Source organism: Oryzias latipes, chromosome 19 (assembly GCF_053564925.1).
Source record: "Oryzias latipes strain Hd-rR chromosome 19, Olatipes_Hd-rR_3.1".
Lineage (NCBI taxonomy): Eukaryota > Metazoa > Chordata > Actinopteri > Beloniformes > Adrianichthyidae > Oryzias > Oryzias latipes.
The window spans coordinates 3,500,147-3,520,542 of NC_136255.1; the positions used below are offsets into that span (position 1 = coordinate 3,500,147).

The 20,396-nt window shown below is 44.1% G+C and overlaps 1 protein-coding gene across 5 annotated transcripts; it reads left to right on the forward strand.

The window, feature by feature from the left end:
- The first annotated feature begins 845 nt into the window (after nt 1-845).
- gprc5c (G protein-coupled receptor, class C, group 5, member C) lies at nt 846-9,879 on the forward strand. 5 transcript variants are annotated; one of them, XM_011488515.4, is made up of 5 exons: nt 846-1,197; nt 3,320-4,348; nt 7,444-7,544; nt 8,624-8,749; nt 9,206-9,879. In XM_011488515.4, the coding sequence occupies exons 2-5, from the start codon at nt 3,358-3,360 to the stop codon at nt 9,236-9,238; spliced, it is 1,251 nt and encodes a 416-aa protein (XP_011486817.2). In that variant the 5' UTR covers nt 846-1,197; nt 3,320-3,357; the 3' UTR covers nt 9,239-9,879. The 5 variants fall into 5 exon arrangements, with proteins under 5 accessions (XP_011486817.2, XP_078794283.1, XP_011486818.2 ...); XM_078938157.1 differs by having other exon boundaries at nt 7,444-7,484; XM_011488516.4 differs by having other exon boundaries at nt 923-1,211; nt 7,444-7,484.
- The last annotated feature ends 10,517 nt before the right edge of the window (nt 9,880-20,396 follow it).

Sequence of the window (20,396 nt, forward strand, 5' to 3'; positions counted from 1 at the left end):
AAAAATATCCTAATCAACCAGTGATATTTGGACAGCTGTTGATTCTGTGCTTTATATGTTCATCATTCTGTCTGTTTCCTCACTTGTACATAAACATGTCTGCAGGCCATTTCAGCAGGTGCACCAGCAGAAGCTGCAGAGGTTTATGTCATATTTCAACCATTTCCACCAGTGGTTCATCTGCCGATACTCATTTCCACCACCAGATGGCGTCACTCAACTGTTTCTCCTGAACACGTGCAGCTTTATCAATGCAATGAAAAAGTAATTTATGTAAAAATAAATGAGAAAAATATTCAAAGAATTCTTCGAAAAAAGTCAATATTGATGATGAGTCCTATAGTTTTCTACTGACATGTAATATCTGATAACATAATCACGTTCTTTTAAGGTAAATAATGATTTAACAGGGTCATTTGGAGAAGTTTTCTTTAGTTATTTTTTCATTTTACATTTTTCTTCACAGTAAAGTTTTCTGGATGTGTTTTGTTCAAATGCAAACCTTTGGAACAACTCACGTCTCCTATTTCACTTCATTTAACTGAGCTCAGCTCCATGTATATCTATATGCCTATAGTTGTTCTGGTCTCCTTAAGGCTCGGACTGCAGAAGTGCAGGACTCCCTGTAGCAGAACCGAATAGAACCGAAGCTCCTCAGCAAATATTCAGCTGTGGCTTTCAGAAGAACCAGAACCAGACTTCTCTCATTAAACGTTCATCGTTTTTTGTTTGTTTGTTTGTTTGTTGTTTTTTCGGTTTGTAGATGTTTGCGCAGAATCAAATGTAGTTGTTGTTCAAAAAGTGAAAGAAGTCTCTCTAAACTGCTTGTTTGGTTCGTGGAAGCAGAGGAGATGTTTGATGGATCTCCAGGACTCTCCTCCTCCTCATCCTTCGTGTCTCTTCCTCCTCCTCCTCCTCCTCGTGGGGTCTCTTCCTCGGCAGCCATGGAGATGAATGTTCCCTCATCCCGGATGTGGAGGGAACATCCTCCACGGTGAAAAGGGGGCTGGACTGGCGCGTCGTGAGGGAGCAGAAAGGGGGTAGATAGAGAGAGCATCAGAACCGCTGTGCGCTCTGCTCGTGGCTTGTTGCGCCGCCGCGCGCGCTTTTCCCGCGGATCTTCTGGGTTCTCCTCTGTTCGTCGACCTGGAGAACAGGCGCGTTTGCCGGAGCTGAAGATCCACGAGCCGCTCGGAGGTAAAGCCATCCAGGTAACACCTCCCCCGTGACCGCTGCGCCCCCCACCTTCCAAGGCTGCGAGGCTGGAGTTGGATGGTGGTTCAGGCGCACTTTTAGCGCGTTCTTTGCGTAATGGAGCTGTCCTCTGGGACACAAAGGTGACAGAAATCCCAACCAGGAAGAACAGCTGGGATGTTTAAACCACAGTGGCCTTTTGAGAGTGACGGACGTTCTTTAAAGGTGAAAGCCTCTGCTTTGTGTTCAGAGACACCCCTCCCCATAGAAGTGAGGGGCCTGGGTGGTCTTGGGTCTGCTGAAGACCAGGAACAGGTTCACAGGTCAAGTCCTGTAACAGCTGCTGCTTCTAAACTCAGAAGCTTCCAGTTTGACCTCATGAAGATGAGTCCGTCTGTGCAGAGTTTCATCATTTAGAATAGAATAAAGAAAACTTCTTTCACCAGTTTTTAACTCTGTGAAGTTTTGACAAGGCTTTAAAGCAGCATTTTTTTATTTGCTTGTGTTTTTCTGTTGTTTTTTTATAAGCAACAACAGAGTTGAAGCAGGGTTGGCTCTTGTCTTAGAATATGATTTTCATCCTCCTCGTGGTCTCGTTCAGGATCAGTTTTTCAGATTTTTGGGTGTTTTTTGAGCTTGGAGCCCTGTGTCTATAGGCAACCAGGTGTTGTCCCCATAAAGCAGCTCTTTTGACGTAACTCCACACCCCGATGAATCACACGGCTGACGCAGGGGAGTGGGGGGGGGGGCTGAAGAGGGCTTTGGACCGGCCCGATCCATGCTGGACGTCATCCCAGATAAGAGCTGATTATAATAAACAATGACTGCAGCTGACTCCTAGGGATTGTACTGAACACCCACAGGTGTCCCACCCCAAAACCTGATGATTCCAATCAAATGTGAAACCTCAGAAATCAGGGATTTGTCCATCACTGAAGAATATCAAATGAACAGAGGAGTGCTGGAGTCTGATTGATGGGTCAGCAGGTCTGCTGACCACCAAGAACCTACTGAGCCTATGAAACTCTGGCCAGATATCAGACTCATGACGTCCCTGCAGTCCAAGTCATCACATTTTTAACATTTTCTCATTTTAGACCTTGACAAAGTGTTTCAGACTCGTCATCTTCCTACAGAGGTCACCAGACTGTTTCCTAAAATAATCATTCAAAATGTGTCATCTATCTGTTATCCATCTTCACTTAATGAATGCCATAAAAATATGAATCAATTTTCAAACAGAGCACCATGTTTTTTCAGGCAAAAAGAGGATTATCTTTTGGTTTTTGATCAAATAATTCATAACTTTAGTAATTAAGGGTCAAAGTTGAATGTTTATGTGAATTGCGTCAAAACCAAATGAATTTAAATCAAAACCGTTCAAGGGTATGTGGACCTAAACCGTCTCTGCTGGCTTTATTTTCAGAAGAACTCATGTGATGTGTGAATAAAACAACATTAAAGACTGAAAGTCTGTGTGGAAAAACCTCTAAAAGTCTCAAAAAAAGCAGATGATTCCGGTAAAGACCGGCGTCTGGTAAAACCGAGGAGTTTCTCCTGAATGGGACGTTCCTGCTTAACGGGTGCTTCTTTATAGTTTAGTAATGTGGTTTTTATTTTTTCTTGATTAGACTTTGGTTTAAAGGTTGTAGTTTGAAACCCAAACAGCCGTCCACTCCTCCCTCCATGGTTTCTGATGCTGTGAATGACTCGATACCTGGAATTTCTGCCGTGACCCTCCCTGTCCAGGCTCGGTCACTTCCCTCTGCTTTGTTCATCTACACTTAAAAGCACTTTTAGGGACAAAAAGGTCTCATCCTTTGTTGCAGAGTGGTGTTTGCTCGTTACATAACGAGTGTTTGCCAGCGCTCAAACTGGTCATAGTTCATGGAGAAACGGCAGATAAAGGAATCGCTCCTCCATGGACCCCATTCCACCATCTCCTGCCTTAACGTATTTTCTGTTTTAGACATTTTTCCAGATAATTGTGCAACACTGAGTCTTTTTGTGTGCATTGACTCATGCAGGTGTATTATTTGCAGAATTGGGTGTTGACTGTTTCTGCTGCCGACCTGTACCTATGCGCTCTCATCAGATCTTTGTCATTCCCTCCCTGTTGGTCCAGGTGCCGTCAGAGTTCCTCCAGGACTGACTGAAGCCTCCATGACCAGCAACGGCACCCCTCAGGGCTGCGGCCCGAACGTGGACTCCCTCTACTACAACCTGTGTGACCGCAGCGCAGCATGGGGCATCGTGCTGGAGGCCTTGGCAGCGGCTGGAATCATCTTCTCCTTCGTGCTCTTCATCTCCCTGCTGGCCAGCACGCCCTTCATCAGAGGCAGCAGGCAGAGGAGCGCCATCCCTCTTCACACCGGCTTCCTGGTCTGCACCGCTGGCCTCTTTTGCCTGACGTTTGCCTTCATTGTGGGGAAAGACTTTGCCACCTGCGCCTCGCGTAGGTTCCTGTTCGGCGTGCTGTTTGCGGGCTGCTTCGCTTGCCTCCTGATGCAGAGCGTGAGGTTGAACATCCTGGCCAGGAGGAACGGCGGGCCCCGAGGCTGGGTGTTGTTTCTTGGAGCTCTGGGGCTGTGGCTGGTGGAGGTGATCATCAACACAGAGTGGCTTATCATCACCGTGGTACGCCATCCACTGGCGCCGATCAACGCTACAGGCGCAACCGGCAAAGCCACGGACACACCGTGCAACATCAGCAACCAAGACTTCGTCATGGCGCTGATCTATGTGATGGCGCTGATCCTGGCTGTCGTGGTGGCAAGTCTGTCAATCATGGGAGGCAAACATACGACGTGGAAGAAAGAGGGCGCGCCGGTGCTCGTCGCATCCCTGCTCTCTGTAGGCATTTGGGTGACGTGGATCGTCATGTACGTCTACGGAAACGAGACCACTGGGGGTCCCACGTGGGACGACCCCACTCTGGCCATTGCTTTGGTGTCAAACGCGTGGGTGTTCATTGTTGTCTACACCATTCCACAAATCTGCTGTGTGACCAGCGACGAAGAGAGCCAGCCGGACTACGAAGACCCTAACCTGTCTGACCGAGTCGGATATGAAACCATCCTGAAGGAGCAGAAGAAGAACACGCACAACATGTTTGTGGAAAATAAGGCTTTCTCTATGGACGAGCCCAGCAGAGGTATGCAGCCGCTATGATTCATTTCAGCCGTTTTGGACAAAGTGCTTGATGAGGGACTTTCAGATGTGTAAATATTCCAGGGTCAGTGAGCATTCTCACCAGCTTTTGTCTCTGAAATGTGTCTCAGAAGTCTGGCAGGTCTGCATTCTGCCTGGTATTTTGCATAGTTTTCCCCCCAGGATTGAAAGGATGGAACGATCGTTTATGTTGTTCTGGGTCCATTTATGGGCTAAAAGGGAAACTTTGATGATGGCAGATCTGCAGGTTTTATGTTTGCTTTGTTTGTGCACCAACTATGATCTTCTCAGAATAATTCAAAAATCTTAAACAGAAGACAAGTGAGGACTGTTCTGATCCTGTTTCTGTGTAAAATAATGAAGAGGAGAACCATGGAGACAGGTTTCTTTGTTTCATGAACTCATGCATGTCCAGATTGTGATTCATGCAGGAGTTTTCCATCAGAAGGTTGATACCGTACCTTTTTCCTTCAGAAGGGATGAATCATCTTGTTATTCTCAAAAGATAAATATTTGCCTCCTTGAGGGATTTTAAAAGGTTGTTTATGAGCAAATTCATGCGTTCAAGTGCAGACAGACGTGTGACACGTCAGGTAAAGCTGTCTGTCCTTTTCAAAGTCCACCAAGCAGCCATTGGAGCGTCCTGCCAGCCTATCAGAGTCCACAGAGTGACCTGCCCAATGTTGGAGTGGTGGGAAAAGCCAAAAATGCAGGTTCATTCCCCCTCTGTGTGATGATCTCTGCACAATCCGATATCCTGCGGCTGCAGAGCTGAGATGCACAGATCAGGCGGATCTTTCTGCAGGGTATCTGATGATTTCAGATGACGAGGATCCGCTTTCATTCAAAAAAACGAGCATTTGTAAATCATTTTGGAAGATTCCCCAAGCAAGCATCAACAGCTAATTGTGTTTGCTTTAAACATGATCCCACATTTAGTAACCCCTGCATGTGGCAGAGTTTAACATTTAGTTTACATATTTAATAACATGCAAATATTGATCTTTGGTCCCTTTAAATGACTTCATTCCTTTTTTTCCCGGCAAAAACCTGTTTTTAGTTTGCCTTTATTGTAAGAATTCACGATTCTATAGTTAGAACTTCCACCATTGCTCTGTTTATTATGTTTGTAGTGTTTTTATTATTAGTTCATTACTGAAAGTTTGTGAAGTTCCAATCTAAAGTTAGATTGCATTTTGGTGGTGATATCCAGCCTCAGTAACATCAGAACCAAAGGGACGTTTTGATCAACCAGTGCGGTCGACTGAAGACGAAGCTGTCCATCCTTCTGTCTGATGTGCTGAAAGGAGATTTTTAGTGAAGGTTACGCGAGCAGGAACCTTCGTTCATAACCCTTGTGTTATCTTAGATGACCCCACCCTTCCATTGAGGTGTTCTCCCTACCATGACAAAGGTGGATAAAGGTGGAAAGATTTCATGTAATCCATGGACACCAGTGAAGATCACAAATCATTGAAGAAAAAAGGTTCAGCGCACTGTCTAGTGGGTCTAGATGACCCAACTCCCAATGTTAAAGTGCCTAGGATACCACAAGGGTTAATCATTAACTCATCACAGAGCCCCAGCATTTCATAGTGAGCCATCACGAAGAGTCAATAGCGACCGTCCCCACCTGAGAACAAAAATGTCTTCCAACTCCTGCACAAAAGAGGCTTTTTCTTGTTGTTTTAGTGGAGTTCAAGGTGAGTGCACCTTCACAGTGACCTCTGTTAATAAGTGTTAGACTGAATCCCAAACATCTATTTTAGTCATGGCCTCTCTGTCGCAGATCCCACAGAAACATCAGGCTCTTTGTTTGCACGGTCTCCACGGAGACCATAATAGTACTCTAGCAGGAACCCTAGCCTCACCTCTAATGCCGATGTTAGAGTCCATGTTTGTCAAACCCTAACTTCCTTTGTTCTATCATTAGCACCTCAATAAACAAATACTGCTTGAAAAAAAGAAAGTAATGTAAGTAATGCTAAGATTATTCAAAGATCTGGACATCCAAACGCTGTTAGAGGAAAGTCTTCTGCTAAATGTCCTGTCCCCCAACCGCTAAGTACATTTTGCGCATTTTCCACGTTTAAATGTCAATCTTCGGTTATTCATGCGTGATCCGCGTCATTCATACGTGTTTCTCGGTTTGTCGATGTGCCCAGACGTCCTTCGAGGGTTTCAGCCGACGGATCTGTACGTGAATTCAGTTTTGAGCTGATCAGACTTTTTGGTCGGTTGAGAATTATGTAGTTTACGCTTATTTTATGTAGTTTATACACAATTATAACGTAAATCTTATGCAATTGTGTCTGATTTTTGTGAGATACAAACATAAATGTGTGTCTTTCCGTGACCGTTCCACGTTTGTCTAACAGACTTCACGCATGAACCACCGATGCATGACTTTATATCCTGTATACGGCGCACATATCACGTTGAAATGACGTAATTGATCCATGAATCACTGATGAATTGCAGATAAACAGCACAATAATCACACGGTTCATGTTCTACGTTGGTTTACGTGTTCTTTAAGGGGTTCATTCGTACTTCTGCCATGGTTTTAACGTGGTTCATTCCTCATCCATCTGTGAAAATTTCACGTAAAGAACCACAACCTTTCTCAATTTTTCCACGTATGTTCACGTATGACCAGTTTTCATCCGTGCAACACGTGCTAAATGTACGTAGCAGCTGTGGAGACACGGCCTAAAGGTTTGATCTCTGACCTTTCCAGATATCCACTGCTGTGATTCAGGTTTGAAGGAATCCTCTCTGATGGTTTTCCATGTTCTTCCACCATATTCTGGAATATTAAGGGATACTGGTTACAGCCTCTCTTTCCATGTGAGGCGTTTTTGCTAAATTGATTGCTTTTTTTCCTTGAAGCATGGCGCCATGCATGAAAGACAAATGTCTTCACTTTTGCTGACATCGTTTCAGAAGCGTCAAAGTCGTTTTTGGTTCTTAAAGTTGATCATGTTTAGTTTGTGCTGTGAGCTGGAGCTCACAAATGTGTAATGCAGGGCACCAAAGGTGAGATGAAATCAGTTTTTCCTTCTTTGTTTTCGGCAGGAGCCAAGTTTGTGTCTCCGTACAGCGGCTACACTGGTCAGGTGCGTAGTTCTGTCTACCAACCCACTGAGCTGGCTCTTATGACCAAAGCAGTGGGACCTGTGAGTATAAATGTTTACGGTTGCTCACTTTGAATATGCCCTACATGAGGTTTTCTTAGCATAGCAGGCAGTGGTGTCGCTGCAGGCAAATCACTATGGAAATAAGGAAGCTGCACCAGTTTTACAGCATGCTTTAAAGGCGCTCTTTACCAGAAAGAACCAATAAATCACAAACTGCTGCTCATATACAGACATTTGCCTTTGTGTGGCACAAACAGGAGCTTTCTAAAACTGTTTGAAGTTTGTTAGACATTTCTTTACATGATGTTGATCTGACCTTTGAAAAATTGGCCTTTTTTGACATTATTTTCAATTGTATGTCAATGCTGTGCTAAAATTTGTCTCCTAAATGAATTGGCACAAGTTCTATAAAGTTTTTAAGGTGGAAAATGTGCAATTCAAAGAATTCTACTGACAACTACTGTTTCTTTAAACGTATTTATGTTTGTATGCATTTCTTGTTGGACCAGATGGAAAAGGGAAGAGGAGGAGGAGAGTGGGATGTTATTTAAGGGCACAAATAAAACATTTGTCTTTTTTTCAATCATATTCAAAATGTTCAGATATTGTCTGTCACTTCTATCTTTTCATATTTAAAAAAAAAAAAAAAAAATTTAAATTGCATAAACAATATGAAACAGCTGATTTCAAACCTCAAAAGTAAAGAAGAGAACTTTTCCTTCAGCATGTAGACAAAAGATACCAAAACCTCCTCTGTAAATATAACAAAAGATGGAAGTTAGTATATAAATCCATTTTAAAAACAACTTCAAAACCTGCACAGAAGAATTCAGGATATATTTCTTGTTGTTAGTCCTATAAATAATAATCTATGAAAGTCATGCATGAAGGTAGCTGGTGTTTGTGGCAAGGATGCATAAGACAGGCTTAGATGGAGGAAGCTGATTGGCTGAGACAAGCCCAGAAGATAAAAAACCTAAAGGAAAAGAAGAAGAAACTCTCTGTCTGAGTCGGACCGGTACCGGTCCGCGGCCCAGAGGCTGGGCTAGAAAGAGGTTGAGGCAAACGTCCTCCCTGCTGAGCTGTTTTTGTCATGCTGGTGTTGTAACTTCATGCAGAAACCTCCGGACCAGACCCACGAAATGATTATTCCCAGAGCCACCGTGGGGTCAGCAGTCCACAACAGGGGCAGCACCCCCCCGGCCCACCATGACACCGGGAACGCGGCGCACACACATCCCAGCGTAGGTCCAGCCCTGGTGCCGCTCCTGCATTTCTTCTTATCATCTGCTGCACTCTCATTTCCTGCCTGTGAGCGTATCAGCCGCTCAGCTCCTGCTGTGGCCATGGCAACTTCTACCCGCTCACCATGAATCACTCCTTTGTCTAGATTTTCCCTTCTGTCCATGTTCCTCCTGTCCTGAGCAGGCCAGGTGCTTTTGCTTACAATCCTTTCGCTTTATTGAAAAAAACATGAAACAGGATTGTTTAAACTTTTATGATGTCATCACTGTTTTTAAAAATATACTCTTTCTGTGCTGTAAAGAGGTTTTGGCTAGGAGAGCTGATCTGTGATAACGGATCAGGGTTTGAAACCAATTCAACCCGTAGACATTTTGTAAAGGGATAGCTGCACGTTCTTGTAAGAATTTGCTGTTTGTGAGGAATTGATCTACAGCTGGACTGTTCCTGTCCCACAGGGTCCCGGCTTGCAAAGGACCGCCCAGTGGTGAACACGCCTCTTCTCATTTGCACGTTTGCTGTGATCCTTGGTTCCTGAGGAGGAAGGAGAGGGTTCCCTTCCAATGGATCTGAGATAAACCTTCTATTGAATGATTTTCCAAGTGCCACCCTGTGTCAGAAAGTCAAGAGCCAGACCAGCTCAACCGGAGCTCCCGGGGTGGAAGTCTCGCTTCAGAACCAAGACTTTACAGACGACACCTTTGCTGAACTCAGAGTTCTGCGCTGGATGTGGATGGGAGTTGGAGCTGATGTTCTGTGAAAGCAGCTGGTCCAAAACTGAAGCTTGGATGGGATATTTACTCTGTAACAACAAGCCATTTGGTTCCTGGGCCTAAATTTAAAAAAATAATTTATACTAGTAATAATCTTCCACTGTTACGCTTGTTGTAGTAGTTATTTTGCATTTCAGGAAATGTGGTTCCTGCTGTTTTTAATCACATTTCACAGACAAATTGGGCTTTTGGTTTGAAAATGCATGCTCTGAAATGTTAGTAATTTCCCATCATGGGATCAATTAAAGTTCTATCTAAATATGTCATTGATTATACTCTGTTTGGGTCCACTGTACTGTACTAATGTTAAGTTAAATTAGGACTTTGTGCTATTTAAATAAATTCTAAGAATCAAAGAAGTGCTTTGTAATTGTCTTTAGTGAAGGTCATTATATTTGTTGAGAAAAGCAGAATATAGAAAGTATCTAAACACGGCTAACCTGTCCTTTCCTGCCACAAATATTATCTGTCTGACAGAAGCTCCTCAAATACACAAAGATGCCTGAACTGTAGATGAAGGTCGACCGCAGCCGTTTCTGTGCACAGCCAAAGTTTTAAGTCAGCTGAAAACAGAAAAGGATGTTTCCCTTTTTCATTCATTTCATTACGTTTGAATGGTTGGTTTATGAGTTTCTGAGGAAGCCGGCTGGTCACGTGGAAATGTAACAGCAGTTCTGCAGATTCCCGCTCGTTTACCCGCCAAAAAGACTCAATCCAGCCGAGGTCTGAGAAGGACGCCGAACGCGGAGTGGCAGTTTTCAAGTAACAGGATGCAAGCCAGCTATTTTCAGAATGTCTGCAGAACAGAAAAACTGCTGCAGAAAGTGCTGACAGACCTTCATTCTCACTCTTTCTACCAGAAGCTTGTGAGCTGAACTGTTTTGAGAGGCGGAGCTTTGTGAAGCTGATTCATTCTGTTTTTTCCTCATGTGTCACAAACCGATTCCTTATGATCTGCTTTAAAACTCTGGTAGTTGCATTCAATACTTTCAGATTACTGTCTGTTAAAGGGAAGGGAACACTCGACGTCTGCTGGTGTCTCTGTCTTGGTTTGGGTGTTTTGCCTTAGTTTTTAGCTTCCATTTTGTTTCTGTCATGTTTGAGTTCTGTTTCCTGTTTTATTTTGACAGTTTTCCTGCATGTCATGGTTTTGAGTTTTACTTCCCTGGTCCCAGTCTCTCCTGTTCGTTTTCACCTGTGTCTTATCAGCTCTGTTTGTATTCAAGTCTTGTCTCTGCCTTCCTCTTGTGCTGGTCCATACAGTCTTTGCCCTCTTTACCTGTTTTACCTGGTTATCCCACAGTCAGTTTTGTGTGTTTCCCTGCTCAGCAGCTCTTTCTGTTTTGTTAATGAGCCCCTGGCTTTGGAACCGTGTGCCTCCCGTCTCTGCATTTTGGGTCCTTCATGCTCATCAAACCTCACACCTGATAGTCTCTTTACTGCCAAGAGTTTTTCTGGATCAAACTTCTCTTTAATCCACTCATCATCTTTCTAACACTTTCCATTAAAAATACTCCCAACAGACGAAAAGCTCAAGCAAGGTTAGTCTATTTCCAGCGTTAGTGACACTATAGGAAAGTCCTCCACCGTCGCCTCGGTAACAGGAATACACCAAAAACCGGTAACTGTTGGTTACCAATGTTGGTCATTCAAGATGATCTGGCTTCATTGAAGAGATCTAGACTGAATCCTAACTAATGTCACTCCGTCTGATGCCACATACAGGCCACTTCTGTATGTCGATCTGATGTAGAGCAATACAGAAATGATGGCATTACATGTGTCGTCCCTCAATGGAAGCATATTGCATTAAAAAATAAACAGCGTGATCTTCTTTCACATTTTTTTCGCGTATAAAACAATAAATACAGGTATTTCTGGTTCTACTTTAGATGAACCATTAGACGATGAGCTGCAATTAAAAGCTGTGTTGATCTGTTTTGTTTATGTGACTAACGTTTTTCTCTGTGATGATTGTGGATCAAGTCATTAAGAAGAACAGAACAGACTGGTAATGTGGTGACGAACATGTAAACTACATGGATAATGTCTATGACATGGACACTTTGTGTCTTTTCTACTTCTAATTGCAGCTAGTTTCCATGAACAGATGAGGTAAGAGTCCAGTCTGTTCAGAGTTCTTGAAAATATTAAAACCAGAAAATCCTATGTACATTTTCCAAAATACTCGCCACAACCAAAGTTTTATCAAAGAACGTGTTTTGGAGGAAACTCTGCCGTGTTTCCTGAATGTGGAATGAAGATTCAACCAGGAACATCCAACATGTTGGACGGAGGATCTTGGATTCTGAATGTTAGAAGTGCAGCCCATTCTCCACCCAACTCAACAACTGTCAAAAAAAACAGGAAGTTGGAAGCAGAGACGCCGAATTGGACTGGAATTGCTCTTAAGTCATACAAACTGGACCTTCCAACATGAAGCTGGACTTCCAGGATGGAAGATTTGACTCGAGACTGGGGCTTCGGGACTCATGAAAAATATGAATTTGTTTCTAGATTTTCCCTCTAGCTTATGACCATCAGGTCTCACAAAACTGTTTGTTTGTTTTGTGTGGTTTGGTTGTTGTTCGATTCAATTCAATTTTGTCTGTATAGCCCAAATTCACAACAACAGTCGTCCCGATGGGCTTCGTATCGGTAGTTCAAAAAGTGAAACATAAAATCAAAAGGATCATGAATACATAGAATTTAATAGGAAAATACTAAAATGAACTAACAAACTGACTAAGCTAAACTGGCATCCCTGCCCTTAGACCCCCCTTCGCGGTAAGGAAAAACTCCTAAAAAAAACGGATTCCGGAAAAAATGAAGAAACCTCAGGGGTGCCCACATGAAGGAGGGATCCTCCCCCAGGACGGACAGGCGATTTACCAGAACTCTTAGAGAAGAATTAACTTATCTAAATCTACAACTACATGTTTAAAGTCCAGCAGACGAGCTTCATCCAGATGGAGTTGGGGGGACGGCCAGGGGCCCGGAGTCGAGCGGAGACAGGATCCACAGCCAAGTGTAGGAGCAGGAGTACAGGCGAGCTAGAGACGAGGTACACGGTCAGGAACAGGGGCACGGATGAGCCAACTGGAATCTGGAAGCACTCCCACTCCCCAGGAGGGGAGAGAGAAATAGGGACAGTACATGAATCACACTGTACCAAACAGAGGCATGGAGAACTAAATGATGAATAATGATCAAGAATAGAGAAGAGAGGAAGGGTAGAAGTAGATGAGAAAAGAGGACAGAACCCCAGTGCACCATAGCTACCCCAGCTTCAACTTCTAGCAGCCTATAGTCTAACAATAAGCCAGTCCAAAGAGGAATGTTTTCAGTCTAACTTTGAATGTAGAAACTGTGTCGGCCTCTCTTCCATGAGCTGGGAGTTTATTCCATAAGACAGGGGCTTGGTGGCTAAACGCTCTACCTCCAACTGTACTTTTACTAATTCTAGGAACCACAAGCAGTCCTGTGTTTAGTGAGCGAAGTGTTCTCATTGGATGGTAAGGGACTATGAGGTCCTTAATATAGGACGGGGCCATTCCATGTAAGGCCTTATAGGTTAACAGGAGGATCTTGAACTTGATTCTAGAATCAACTGGGAGCCAATGGAGCGAAACTAACACAGGAGTGATGTGATCTCTTCTGCTAGTTCCAGCTAACAATCTAGCTGCTGCGTTCTGAACAAGCTGGAGACTTCTTAAGGAACTCTTAGGACACGCTGCTAACAAAGAGTTACAGTAAGTTGTTGTTTTTTGACCACTTATGCAAAGTGTTAAGACGTGACTCAAGACTTGGGACTTGAAAACAGGACTTTGTTGGGTCAATCACAAAACCACACCCCATAATATGCACTCATCGGAGCTCTAATAAAACTGACTTTTCTCAGACATGTTTCTTATGTTCCAGTCCCCCAGAATTTCTATTGTAATCATTTGTTTTTTTTCAACCAATGTCTATGCAAAGCCCTTTGAATATTCATTTACATTCAGGTTACAGCAGCTACTTTCACTGAAGCCACTGCTGTTTGCTGATGCAACACTGGCCTCTGATTAATGACCAGGACATCTGCTGGGCCTGATAACCTGCAGGTGTTAGGGGTGGGGGGCTATTTTAGGACAGAGCAGGCACGCCTGCTACTTGACATTTGGCTCAGAGATTTTGGTTGCCACACAGTAATGATTCTGCAGACAGAAACCTCTGCTGGGACCAGATAAGATGATCAGTGAAATCAATCAGAGCATGATGCAGCTTTTTTTCTTACTTTCTTTTTATTGCCCTTTGTTGGCAAAAAGTCCAGTAATGTGTTCTTCTCACCAATTTTAACTCCTTTGAAGTCTTGGTTTTCCCTGATGGCTTGTGCTAAAGGTTCGATAAATAATGCAAACAGTGTTGGGGACAGACAGCAGCCTTGTCTTGTAGCTCGTTCTAAACTTATACTTTCAGTGAGGCTGCCATTTATTTTGATTCTCACAGTGGGATTTTGGTGAAGTGTTTTTTTTTAATACATGTAACAGCTTTTGTATTGAAACCAAATTTTTCAAAATATAAAAAGGACCAATTCACGCTATTGAATGCTTTTTCTGCATCGAGACCTGTGAGGACTGCACTTGTGTTGATTTTTTGGATGTGGTGAATAACATGTAGAGTTCTTCTTATACTTTATTGGGTTTGATGCTTCATGATGAAACCTGTTTGGTCCTCATCAATAATGTCACTAATAAAGAATTCATATCGTTTGGAAATAATGGAGGTGTAAAGTTTATAATTTACTTTAAGAAGGGATATGGGACGGTAGTCCGAGCAGGTTGATTTTTTTTGGGATCACTGTTATCACCGCTTCTTTCCATGACGGAAGGATTTCTCCATGTTCAAGTGTTTGGTTAAATGATCGTTCAAGAAGTGGTACAAGATTTTCACTAAGTGTTTTATACTATTCCGTTGGTAAACCATCACTGCCAGGGGATTCGTTAGATTTGAGTCTCCCCAGTGCTTTCTCTATTTCCAGCTTTGTTGGCAAGTCTAGCTTTTCCAGAAATGCTTTCATTTGGTTCATAACTGCACAGTTTGATTGCTCATACAAATGTTCATAATAATTTATGAACTTATTTTCAATCTCCTTGGGGTCATTTATGGTCTGTTTTGTGTCTGGGTCTACTATCTTGTGAGTTGTTTGATCCACTTGCTGTTTTCTTAATCTTTTTGCTAATAATTTACTTGCTCGTGGGCCTGATTCATTATAAGATTGTTTCAAAAATCTAGTCTTTTTTCCAATTCCTCCATTGGTTGTTTGTGTAATTTATCCCTGACATTTTTCATTTTTTGGAGCAGCTAGGGATCTTGTGTAGCTTTATGTTGTTCAATTTCTAATAATTCATTTTTTCCCTGTTTAGAATTTTCTTCTTTAGCTTTGATGCAGCTTTTTTTTTTTAACAAAACCAACAACCCTGCTTGGCTTTGAGGGATCTGAAACCTTTTCTGAAATTCTTGTCTGGAAGACTAGACCAAGTCTTCTGAGCTATAAGTTATCATCCTGCTTCTTACTTAGGGTCCAATACTGTTGTGTGTTGGTGGCAATACATTTTACAGCCTTCGAGCTGTAACATCCTCTTATTTTGGTATGTTGGGTGATAGAATAAGAAAAAATCCTAAAAAGCTGCATTGTCCACGTCTGATCATTTACTTTATAAGATATATTTTCAATCTAAGCAGCTTATAGTGTGAAAAGACATACTTGGTAATTTTTGGAAACAGATCTGAACTGCTTCTGTTTGATTTGCATGAAAAATAGGCAGAAGGTTGTGATGTGTGAGTCTTCCTCCCGGTTACAGGCGGAGCTGTGTGACGGCTGTTGTGGGAGGATGAAAGAACCGGAGCCTTTAGAAAACAAGAGAACCCTGGGCTAACCGGTGTTGAGCTTTTAGCCATAATTCATGCGTGAAACACCAAGCATTTCGTCACAGAGAGGCATCCAGACCTGAAGAAAACAAAGATAAAAAACAGGGAGAGAAACAGATCTGCACGACGGTTAAGAGCTGACCACCACAAAGAAATTACGAAACTCTTTACAGATTTTCAGGTTTGAGTGGCCAATGTTGGGTTGTCCGTCGGGCGGATTCCTTTGATCTTCTTTGCCACGCTGGTGTCTGGGGGACCCTGGTGTCCACTACTGCTTCGCCTTGGGCGGGGTCCTGGTGTGATCTGACCAGGCATCCTCCCCATTTTGCATTTTATCATCCACCCTTTGACGGGGGTGATGCCACCTGTAGAGAACGCCTTACCTCCGGCTCCAGCCAACTAAAGCCAATTCAGTCGCCATTTGTCCCCGATACGGACGCCGCCACGTTAGACTTGGTTGAAGTCACATGGAAACTACTGTCGCCAATCAAGAGTGAGCTTTTTCAATGTCCACACCCCTTCCACTGAAAGCAGCAGGGAGAATCTGTCAATCAAACATTAGGGTCAGTTAACAGTCTTTCAGTTTCATTTTGTTTTTGTTCTCAGTTCTTTGTGTTGTGTGCGGGGTGGCTGTGGCTCCGCCCCTTCACCTGTGTGTACCTGAAGTGGCACACAGCTGCCTAGACTTAAGTTAATTTGTTTTGTTCTATGTGAGTTTGTTTCTGTGTTGACCTTCTTGTCTGCGCTAAGGGCCTGTGTTTTTGTCTTGTTCTTTGGAGTTTTCTTCCCACTTGTAATGGTTCCTTTTGTTAAATTAAATAATTCTCACTCCACTTCGCTTCGTCGTTCCTGCATTTGGGTCGCCCTGATTCCCTGTAACATTGCGGGCACCACATGCTTTTTTGAGGGGTCTGATTGGTTAGTTTTTGATTTGAATAATTTGTGATAAAGAAAAAATATCCTGAAAAAAAAGAGGATTTTCAAGAAGATGTTGAAAAAAAGTATCAGATCTAGAATGGTTCTTCTGACCAATAGAATGACGGAGGAACAGCTGTTTATTTCTCAATTGAAGTCTATGGGATTCTGGCTCCTCAAACCACTTCCTGTTTGGAACCCCAGGGGGGAGGAGTCAGTATGTCAAGTTCCTACATATAGTCAACCCTAAGCCTTATTATTTATTAAGTGTTTTTCCAACCTGTGACTCGTTTGAAAGTGGCTGTGAGGAGACAGTCAGGTCTACAGGAAGGTTGGTATCACACCGCCATTAAATCATTTTTAAAAGGAAAGAAATTCATGAATGGAAACACCCAAACTGCAGTTTTAACTCACTAATAAACCAGTTTATGGTTCTTGGAAATGGAACAAACCCTGGAAAACAAAGGGATCCACCTCATTGGCAAACAGTGGACAGATTTTTCCGAAACCATATCCTTTATCTGTTAGCTGTAAATGTTCTCCTCTGGTTCCCTTCTGAACTGAGAAACAATACTAACCTGATAATCAAATCAAATTCATCTTGATTTAAAAAGCAATTTTCAAACAGAACATAAAGCAAAGTTCTTTAAACCAGAACAAAGGGAACCAGTGTCACCACAGGCGGGGACCAGCCTCACCACAGGCGGGGACCAGCCTCATTAATTGGGGGGGCAGCCTCACCACAGGCGGGGACCAGCTTCATTAATGGGGGGGCAGCCTCACCACAGGCGGGGACCAGCTTCATTAATTGGGGGGACCAGCCTCATCAATGGGGGGGGCAGCCTCACCACAGGCGGGGACCAGCGTCATTAATGGGGGGGGGGGGGGGGGGGGCAGCCTCACCACAGGGGGGACCAGCCTAACCACAGGCGGGGACCAGCCTCATTAATGGGGGGGGGGGGGGGGGGGGGGGCAGCCTCACTACAGCTAAGAGGTGATCCAGGTCCCCATCTAGAGCTTCAGCGGCTGAACAGCAGCCGACCCAGAGGGAGAGGACCCAACAGAGGAAGCACCAGAAATAAAATAACCATAATTAGTAAGAGAAATAGGAGATATCCAGAACCATCTGGGATTTTCTCCAGGATATCCAGAACCGTAGCTCCTGGAAAACAGTGATTGACCGCATTAAAGAACCGGTCCTTCCTTATGGAGCATCCAAATAAAATAAACAGGAGAGGAGGAGACATGGGTGCAGGTGCTGAGCTGACAGGTGAGGCAAAAGGGGGAGCGTACCTGCATGATAGCGGGGCAGCCTCATCTTCCAGCCGCTGGGATGGCGGCGAGGCTCGAGCACCACTGGAATGGAAACGGACAGTTTAATGTCCCAGTAACTGCAGTTCTTCATCAGTCTGCCTTTTATTCTGGGCATAACTGGAATTCATGCCACCATCACATCCTTTCTGCTCATAGACACCAGAGATGCCGGATCAGATACTCTCATCCCAGTGTTTCCACATTTACATTTCTACTCTTAAAATAATTGTTGGTCCTTTTTTGGATAGAAGCTGCTGATTATGAAACAAGCCTGTCAACAGTGGGGGAAATGTTTTCCGCTGCTGCTTTATAAGTTTTTGATATGTTTATCTCACTCAGACCAACAGACATAGTTGGCAGCTAGAATGGCGCACAGAGGCCTGGCAACCTCCCCCGTTTTCAGCCCTGGGGTGATGCATAAGTACTTTAACGTGTCTCCAGAACCTGCTGTACTTGAACAGCTTCATGTTCTGCGGGGTTTGCACAGAGAAACTGAGCGAGTGGGCAGGGCTGTCATCGCACCTGAACCTGGCGGACAGAGGTGGTGGGCCGCACATTCAGGACTCTGCTTGTGGAAACACAAGCGTGGGAGACCTTCATGTGACCTACGCAGCCAACAGGCTAATGATTTACCAGCAGGGTAAACATGTAGTCCAGTCACCAACGCTGTTCTCACAAGGTCAGTCTGAATGCTTACAGAAACTCACATACCAGAGGTGGTCGGCATGTTCAGGTGTTATAGAGTAAAACAAGCTGACGACCACCACTGCTGCTGCTCAGAGGCAGAACTGGACACGTGTCAAAGGCTGCAGATCTCAGAGCTACAGTACAGACCAACTGGATGTCAGCAGGAGCTGAGCTTTCAGACCACATGGTCAGGCTTCGTGTTTAAACCTTGAAATGATCTCCAACAACTGCTCCAAACTGAACCAAAAGACAAACAAAAACCGCCTGCTTGAATAAAACCCAGAAGTGACTTTGTTATGCATTCGGGTAACTTCTACTGTTTTGGTTCAGGAAAAGTCAGAGCATCATTGTTCTTCGTCTTTGGGAGGCTCCCTTTTGAAAACAACCAAAAGCACTGGATAGTGCCCTCTTGTGGTTGAATTGATCAGGGCATTAGTGCACCTTTCACAGTTTTTCTTTAACGCTAAAACACATTTTACAAATGTGTCCTCCATGTTCCCCAACGTCTAACCCTTGTGCCATCCTAGGCACTTTAACATTGGGAGTTGGGTCATCTAGACCCCCTAGACAGTGCTCTGAACCTTTTTTCTTCAATGACTTGTGATCTTCACTGGTGTCCATGGATTACATGAAATCTTTCCACCTTTATGCAACTTTGTCATGGTAGGGAGAACACATCAATGTAAGGGTGGGGTCATCCAAGATAGCACAAGGGCTACACACAACACCCTTTTCTAAAGCTACGTAAACACCACACCTTCTCACTTCAATACTCAAACTTTCACAGCAAAAGAGCAGCTTGAAGCTTTCAAAACTTTGAACAAAATTTACATCATTACACATTACAGCAAACCAAAGGAAAAACCAATCCTCAATTTGTGAGAAGAATCTTGTTTCACAACTGCCAATATATATTTGTAGAAACTTTACAGTAATTGATGTTCTTAGATCTCTGCAGAAGATTAGGAATTTAGTTTTGAAAGATTCATATGAAGAGTATATGTCATGGCTAGCTTTAGCGAAGCAGACCCAGACGCTGGAACCCGGAAGGAAAACACAGGTGAGTGTTGAGGTAAGTAAAAAGATTTATTTTGTCCGGCGTGGTTTGTAGTTGTGATGAGGCAGATGGGTGGATCATGGATCATGGATCATGGCTCATGGCGTGCCTGGAGGTAGCAGTGGCTCGTGGCATGACTGGTGGGTAGTAATGGCTTGTGGCTTGGTAGAAGGATCCCAAGGATTCCGTGAAAGACTTCTGTTCAGGAAGACTGGAGAGTCAGGTGACCACTCGTGGTTAGAATTTACTAAAGACAAGGCATAAGACGAAGTTAAGCGAATATAGATACATGGGTCAAGAATAAACTTAGTGAACAGACTAAGCACCATCGGGGGCAACGAACTGGCGATGAATACTGGATCTGGATCTCCTTAAGTAGGTCTGGATATGATGAATTGAGTGGTCACAGCTGGTTCAAGTCAGGAGCAGAGCAGAGAGAGCAGGGGCAGGAGAGCTGGCAGAGGCACCATGACAGTAAACCCCTCAACGACCGCCTCCGGGCGGTCCTGGACGCCGATCCGGGTGGGCCCGGTAGAAGTCGTCGATCAGGGATGGGTCCAGGATGAGGGAACGGAAAAACCAGGACCACACCTCAGGACCGTAACCCTCCCAAACTGGTCGATTTGGAGGGTCTGTGAAAAATGGAATGAAGGGTGTACCTTGAGGGCTGCCGGTAGTCGGAGGCGGACACCGGAGGGATTGATGTTTTTTCTGATAATGTAGGATCCGATGTATCGGGGAGCCAGCTTCCGGGAAGTAGCTTGGATGAGTATGTTCCGTGCTGAGAGCCAGACCCTCTGTTCAGGGTGGTAAGTGGGTCCCACCACCCTGTGTCGATTGGCGATGCGGGAGTTGCTCTCCTTGGCGCAGAGGAGAGCAGCCCTGGTTTTGTGCCAGACGCGTTGACAACGCTGAAGGTGATGTTGGACCGAGGGCACCGCCAAATCCAATTCCTGGGACGGAAACAAAGGTGGTGAGTACCCGAGGGCAGCC